Source organism: Gekko japonicus, unplaced genomic scaffold, assembly GCF_001447785.1.
Source record: "Gekko japonicus isolate JY-2015 unplaced genomic scaffold, Gekko_japonicus_V1.1 scaffold4541, whole genome shotgun sequence".
In the NCBI taxonomy this organism is placed as follows: Eukaryota; Metazoa; Chordata; class Lepidosauria; order Squamata; family Gekkonidae; genus Gekko; species Gekko japonicus.
Window position 1 is genome coordinate 28,656 of NW_015172686.1, and position 8,172 is coordinate 36,827.

The 8,172-nt window shown below is 41.0% G+C and overlaps 1 protein-coding gene across 1 annotated transcript in view; it reads right to left on the reverse strand.

Annotated features, from left to right (window-relative positions):
• Positions 1 to 1,272: 1,272 nt before the first annotated feature.
• LOC107119307 (vomeronasal type-2 receptor 26-like) overlaps positions 1,273 to 8,172 on the reverse strand; it is an 11,746-nt gene continuing 4,846 nt past the window's right edge. The window contains exons 5-7 of the mRNA XM_015421778.1: positions 4,380 to 4,607; positions 2,674 to 2,800; positions 1,273 to 2,174 (exon numbers count right to left, since the gene is read on the reverse strand). Of these exons, the coding sequence (XP_015277264.1) occupies positions 1,273 to 2,174; positions 2,674 to 2,800; positions 4,380 to 4,607 (1,257 nt within the window). The remainder of the gene's footprint in view (positions 2,175 to 2,673; positions 2,801 to 4,379; positions 4,608 to 8,172) is intronic.

Genomic DNA, 8,172 nt, shown 5'->3' on the forward strand with positions numbered 1-8,172 from the left:
CTGGGCAAAAGCGAGCGGAGAAGAAGGGAGGGACTTCCATCTGGGCGTTTGCTTGTGTGCGAGAGCCGGCTGTTGAATGTTTGGACTGTTTATGGCTGTGAATCCGACGGGAGTTTTGTAAAACGGAAAAGTTTGAATTGTGACAGCGAGAAGTGCCTGACAAGCGCTTATATAAGTCAACAATTGCGAGGAGGACCCATAGAGAGTTTGGGAGCGGATATAAAAGCGAAAATGAAATTAATACCATTCTCAAAATTGGGGACCTCCGGTAATGGCATGAAAAGAAGAGGATTTATAGTGCATGAACTGAGAGTACCAGCACGCAAAGAAGCGGTTCTGAATGTGCCCAGAAGAGGCTTTTTTATTAACAGAAACTCAAAGGAACATTACTAACATACTAACAGAGAACTTCATGTGACCGGATTAAAAAAAAGAAGTTTGACAACACACAGAAGAAGCCCAAGAAGATTAATTGGACATTACTAACAGTTTAATTTACCAGTTTATATATCACTCAGCTTTCTCTTTCCCCCACTGTCTACCCTTCCCATTTCTTCTTTTAAGCGAAATACCTCCCCTTTTTAGGGGAGTCAATAAAACTTTTATTTTAAAAAAAAAGATGTATTGTGCATTTGGAAGCATTGATTTCAAAGGAAAGCACTTTGCAATCCGTTTGGGACTCACAAAGCATTGATTTCCCAGGGGAGCAAATAATTTATTTTGCAACTGTTCATACAATCTGAACATCTGGTGATATTACAGTCAAGAAGAAATAACAAAGTACTAAATTTTACACGAATAAAGGAGGGGTAAAAGTCACATTAAAAACTCAGTTAAAATTTGAGAAAGGGCCAAACTCAGACATTTGGATAATGATTTTGGCACTCTAAACACAAACAGAACAGACAATTAATAAGCTTTTGAAAGCACATCTGTGAATGTGCTATTTGATTCCCTAAGTAGATAGGCTACATTTAGTAAAGATTGTAATGAGGACAGAAATGCTCCAGAAGAAAACATACACCTCATGGCCTAAACACTGCTGATTCCAATAGGATATATCCTTGGGATCTACCAGGGCTCTTTTTGTAGCAGGAACTCCTTTGCATATTAGGCCACACACCCCTAATGTAGCCAATCCTCCAAGAGCTTACAGAGCTCTTCTTACAGGAGCTACTGTAAGCTCTTGGAGGATTGGCTACATTAGGGGTGTGTCGCTTAATATGCAAATGAGTACCTGCTACAAAAAGAGCCCTGGATCATCCATAAAATTTAATTATTTCTTTTTATTAGCTGTCCTTTTGTGTTCAGCTCTGGTCTGAGTAGAATGACGTAGCATTTTGGGGAAAAGATGCATCCTAGTAGCCCAGCACTGGAGGTTAAGATGCAGAAGATCTCCACAGCCACCATGGATTTCCCCTTGGTGCTCAAATAGGTCGGAACGAAGGACATCCAAACACTGCAAAAGACCAACATGCTGAAGGTGATGAACTTGGCTTCATTGAAAGTGTCTGGTAACTTCCTGGCTACAAAAGCCACAGTGAAGCTGATGATGGCCAGAAAGCCTAGAAAGCTCAGGACACCGTAAAACATAGTGACTGACCCTTCATTACATTCCAGCACAATTTTCTCAGTCACAGAATGCATATCAAAATCTGGGAAGGGTGGAGACATTGCCAACCACGCAGTACAAATAATAGCCTGTATAAGGGAACATGAAAGCACAATGGTATTTGACAGCTCTTTCCGTACCCATCTCCTCATTCTGGACCCTGGCTTTGTGGCCATGAAAGCCAGAACCACAATAACTGTTTTGGCCAACACACAAGAAACAGCCACTGAGAAGATGATGCCAAAAGCCGTTTGTCGAAGGAGACAGGTCACTTTCTCAGGCTGACCAATGAACAGCAAAACACAGAGGAAGGAGAGCAGGAGGGAGATGAGGAGAGTGTAGGTGAGGTCCCGGTTGTTGGCTTTGACTAAGGGAGAGTCCCGGTGCTTAATAAAGATCCCGAGCACCAAAGCTGTGATGAAAGAGAAGGAAAGAGCAAGAGTAGCCAAACTGATCCCCAGAGGTTCTCCATAAGACAAAAAGCTGAAGTCTTTTGGCAGGCATAAATTCTGGTCTTTGTTTGAATACTGACCTTCAGGACACCGAGAACATTCATTTAAGTCTGAAAAACAAAGCATCCTTTTTGTACATGCATGTTCTCTGCAGAGTTCAGTGCAATGTGCAAGGGTTTTTAGAGTGCCACTCAGCTAACGTCAGATGGCTAAGTATTCTGTCCTTACCTGTAGCAATACATGGAAGAATTTAGGCTCAGTGGTTCCCCCAAAGCACACAAGTTTTCCCTATATGATTCTCCCTCTGCTCTAATTATTACAAACTACATTGTTTCCTCCAGAAATTCTGAATATGCTGTACTTTCTCCCCACCCCCCCAGTCAACCGAGGTATTCTTTTGTAAGTCCACTGGTATATCTGGGCATCTTTCCCTTTGCATTAATGAACACTGACTTGAGGAGAAATGCATTCAGCATTAAGGACCGTAGCCTGCCATCCCAACAACACTTTCCTGGAAATAAGCACACTGTTTTGGATCACTGTAATGGTCTATATGTATGTGTGCATATTGAATTACAATCAATGTAACTGATAACTGAAATCTCTTACCTTTTTCATTTGAAATCTTCCCTGCTGGACATGCAAGGCAATCATAGCAGCAAAAAGGCTTCCCTTCCTTCTTTGCCCTGCTAAAACCAGCGTGGCAATCGTCATTGCAAACAGAAAGTGGTTGCACCTAGCACAAATAGAAGACAAATGGACTTGGCATGGCATGATGACATGACCTCTAGAGAATATTTGGAGTGCAATGAATGGTTGAAAGTTCTATAATATGGAGACTCTTATAACAATGTGGTACGATGGGTACAGTCCTTGGGAGTCTTTCTCTTTCCACTGCGAAAGAACATCATAATATTTGATTGCATGTTTCTAGCAGTGGGTTTGAAGGACAGTTAAGGGACCTTCCTGGTCTAAAGTTTTCCTAGCTCAGCAATATGCTTTCTGGATGAGGTGATTTATATGATATGAATTTTTTGATGGATACTGCCAATGGCATTGCTCAGGGGGACTTCAGTGTTGATGGTGAATGGCTATGCAAATGAATTGTTGTACTCCATAGCATCTAGAAACCTGCCCCAGCCCAGGTTGTACTAAGTAGCAGTAATAAAAAGGGACATATGTCATCGAATCACAAAGTTGTAACGGGCCACACAGGCCATCTAGTCCAACCCTCTGCTCAATACAGGACCAAACTTCAGTATACCTGGCAAGTGTTTGTACAGACACTGCCTAAAGACTGCCAATGAGAGGGAATCACCACTTCCCTAGGCAACTGATTCCACTGTTGCATGACTCTTTCTGTAATTTTTTTTTACAGATTTACTATGCTGCATTAGGCAGCATACTGGTGATCTGGTAGGAAGCTGCTAACTATTACTTTGTATTGTATATGACATAATCTACTAAACACCTGGGTTCAGATAGTTGTACCTTGCTACACTGGTGCTTGACCCCTTAAGCTAGTTCACCCCCAAAGCCTTGAGGGGCATATAGATTTCTCAAATGCTATCCAGGTGGGGTGGGGCTGTAGACTTTCAGTACCCATTGTGTTGATTTGGACTGGCTATAGAACGATTTTAATTCATTGCAATTGTTTTCATTTTGTTGTTTGTAGTTTCTGTATATTTTAGTCTATTGTTATTCTTTAAGCTACAGTGAATACTTAGAAAAGTGGAACAAAGCTGAGTTAAAATAACATCTTCCATCTCAAGGCTTTGTCCAGTGTTATATGTCATGAAAACATTCAGAGAGATGATACCATAATATACTGCCTTGTGATGGAATCTGTCATGTGTTGGTTGGTCAAACTATGCTCATTCCTCAGGATATAGCGACATTAGGTAATGTTTTTTCTGTGCTCCTTCTACCATGTTTTCCCGAAAATAAGACACTGTCTTATATTTATTTTTTCTCAAGAAGACACACTAGGGCTTATACCACAAATGCATAGAAATCCTGCTAGGGCTTATTTTTGGGGTAGGTCTTATAATCCCTTTCCTCTTGAAGGCATACAAAAGATCTTCATGCCAGAACAACCAAATCTTGTGTATTTTTCTTCATGCCAGAACAACCAAATCTTGTGTATTTTTCCCCAAAAGTTTGCTAACAACATTTAAGGAGAAAATGATTGCTCAAATGAAACTCCCCTAATGAACACAATGAAGAAAGAGCAATTTTCTCATATGACCAAGTTACTTCTATTTTAGTATTGTAGAAAACCACTTGACATATCCCAGACCATACACACATCATACCTGGTTGAACACAGTAGGCCATTCGATTGCTTTCTCATGAATGAGGAGCATTTTGTCTGGGGGAGCTTTTGAGTCTGTCTTGCCCACTTTGACTCGACAAAAAGACTGGTTTGGGAATGTGACCCAGTTGATAATATCAAATTCAGTGACTAATTCCCCATTTTGGTTAAAGGAAATCCTTTCCCCAGCAGTGTTGTTGAAAGAAAAACTTCTCAGAAAGTGGTGGAGCTAAATGGGGAAGAGAGGGGTAGAATTGGTTCATAAGGATGAATAAAATATGGAAATACGTAACAGGATGACACATTCTCAAAAATAAGAACTTGTGTTATTTTCCCCTGTGAAGCGACTCCCGGCCACAAACCTGGAGCCTTACAAAATTTATTACATTAAAATAAAGAACTCAAGACAGATACAAATCAGAAAACCCTAATGGCTGCTTTAAGAACTACCATATAGGAGGTCTCACATGGCAGGGCAACATACTGTCAAGCTATAGCTGAGTTATAGTGACCATGTAAGGGCTTTCAAGGCATGGGGAGAACAGATGTGATTTGTAGTTGTCTGCCTTTGCATTGCAACCTTTAGCTTCCTTTTTTTGACTCCCTTCAAGGATTAACCAAGGCCAACCCAGCTTAAGTTCACAGATCGAATGAGATCCAACAAGCCTGGGCCATCCAGGTAAATTTGAGCCCCATATGTCCCCTTCCCCTGTAAAGTGGTAAAACTATACAAATTTATATGCTGCTTTAACCATCCTAGTTGGTAAGAAAGAGGAATTAAACCTAGTTTAATGAACAAATCAATTTAAACATAGAAACCTACCATAAGACCTATAAAGCTTTTTAATGCTACAGCCAGTGAATCTGCAAAGGACAACATTTCTGAAAGAGCTGTATTATAGAAAGGATCAGTTATACGACCTCTTTTGGGCTAAAGAGAATATTGGCAATGATAGTCAAGAGCCCAGACATCATATACTGGGTAAGGTGATAAAGTGTAGTGTGGCAAACCGGCTTCAGATCTGCCTGGATTGGCACCTCTGTCTTCGAACTGTGCTTCAGACAGAGACACAACAGCAAAAACAATCCAGGTCATGTATTTTCTCCAGTCTAAAACACATAATTCTTTATTTTGACATACACTTCCTTTACTGAAGATGGGACCAGATTGCTAAAATGTGGGAATCGATCGGAAGCCCCGTCACGTTTGCACTTTAGACGCAGCACAGATTTTGTTTGTCTTCTCATAAATTTTCCTTGGACTCTTCCTTTGTGAGGGTTTTCTGTGTGCTATTTTGATACTGGATGTAGATAACAATACTTTTGTACTGAAGGTCTCATATGAAATATTGGAAATAACCAATATATGACAATAACACTTTGAGCATACATACAGTAATCATTTTTATTTCTTGCCTTTATTGTAATAGTGCTGTATTTCACAGTGGTTGTTTTTGCTGTTGTGTTGTCTACACTGTGATTCCTCTGGTAGTGTTCTTCAGACATAGGGATCTTTCACACATGCTAAATAATGTAGTTTCAATCCATTTCAGTAACTGTTTGCAAGTGGATTCTGCCATTTCACACAGTAAAATCCAGCTGCAAAGTTCATTGAAACTGTATTGAAAGTGCATTATTCAGTATGTGTGAAAGTGCCCATATACAGCAGAAAAGATAGTTTGGCAGCTGTTTTATCCAAGCGCTAAATGGATAAGAGCACCATGTACCTATTGGTTTACTTAGACTTGTCATCAGTGTTTGAGAAGTCAGTTGTAGTATCTTGGGAGATCAACTGCAGCAAGCATGAAGTGTACAGCTTTTACGGGGGTTCTGTTCTTTCCTGAAGAGAGCACCAATAATTTCTTCCATTGCAGAAGTGTGAGGTGATTGGAACATATTTGTAGACACCCTCCAGGGTTCAGCTTGTCTCATTTTGCTCTGCAATATTTAGGTCAAAGTATTCTAATTGGGGGTAATGAAAACCTAGATTATATATCCATTCCTATCATTTCTTTATCTAAAGTTCTAGAGGTTCCTCTGGATGTCCGGAACCAGTACATTCAAGCTTTGCTTCAAGTGGCTGAGGGTGACCAAGATGAAATGGAATCCCTGACAAGTTGTTGAGGGTAGGAAATTATATCTGCGAAAGTAAGCAAAGACACTGAGGGGTGCTTTTGGACCCATCCTTGCTAATAAAGAAGCAGGTTCAGCATGGTTTCTGTAAGGGAAGATCTTGTCTCACTAACCTGTTAATGTTCTTTGAGGGGGTGAACAAACATGTGGACAAGGGGGATCCAATAGATATTGTTTACTTTGACTTCCAGAAAGCTTTTGATAAAGTTCCTCATCAAAGGTTCCTAAGTAAGCTCAAAAATCATGGGATAAAAGGACAAGTCCTTTTATGGATCAAAAACTGGCTAATTAATAGAAAACAGAGAGTGAGTATAAATGGGCAATTTTCTCAGTGGAGGGAGGTAAGCAGTGGGGTACCGCAGGGATCAGTACTTGGTCCACTGCTTTTTAACTTGTTCATTAATGATGTGGAGTTGGGAGTAAGCAGTGAAGTGTCTAAATTTGCGGATGATACGAAGTTGTTCAGGGTGGGGAAAACCAGTGAGGATTGTGAGGCACTCCAAAGGGATCTGTCAAGGATGGGCGAGTGGGCGTCAACATGGCAAATGGGGTTCAATGTGGTCAAGTGCAAGGTGATGCACATTGGAGCCAAAAATCAATACACATTGATACACTGCCTTCCCTCCCATGCCATGATCTCAAGCCAAACTGGGCTTGGGAATCAGGGAACCCAAACCTGGCTTAGAAAATGTAACTTGCAGTTTGGTTCTCAAGGCTGCTGTGTGTAGCCAACACCCATGATACGCTGGTAGCTTCAATAATAGGTTTCCATATTGCTTCCAACTGTGAGGCAACAGTTAGAGCACCGATACACACTGAAAGATTAACACCCACAACCACAAGACCCAAGAGAGGTCCCTCCTTAACAGGCCTTGAGCACAAAACAGAAACTAGTTCTGGAGGGATGACTTAAAGCTCTACACACATGCAAGGGAGTTATCTTACAGTATGAACAGTATAAAAGGGGTTCAGGTAAAAATTAGGCAGTCAAGGGCCCCGGTCACACGGAGCAGAGATTGAACTGGCAGAGACTGATCAAGAGAGAGATCTTGGAGTTGTAGTAGATAACTCACTGAAAATGTCGAGACAGTGTGTGACTGCAATAAAGAAGGCCAATGCTATGCTGGGGATTATTAGGAAGGGTATTGAAAACAGATCAGCCAATATAATAATGCCCCTATATAAATCAATGGTGAGACCTCATTTGGAATACTGTGTGCAATTCTGGTCACCACACCTTAAAAAGGATATTATAGCTTTGGAAAAAGTGCAGAAAAGGGCAACTCAAATGATAAAAGGGTTGGAACACTTTCCCTATGAGGAAAGGTTAAAGCACTTAGGGCTCTTTAGCTTGGAGAAACGACGACTGAGGGGTGACATGATCGAGGTTTATAAGATTATGCATGGGAAAGAGCAGGTAGAGAAAGAGGTACTTTTCTCCCTTTCTCACAATACAAGAACCCGTGGGCACTCCATGAAATTGCTGAGCGGTCGGGTTAGAACGGATAAAAGGAAGTACTTCTTCACCCAAAGAGTGATTAACACATGGAATTCACTGCCACAGGAAGTGGTGGCGGCTACAAGCATGGACAGCTTCAAAAGGGAATTAGATAAGCATATGGAGCAGAGGTCCATCAGTGGCTATTAGCCACAAGGTATAG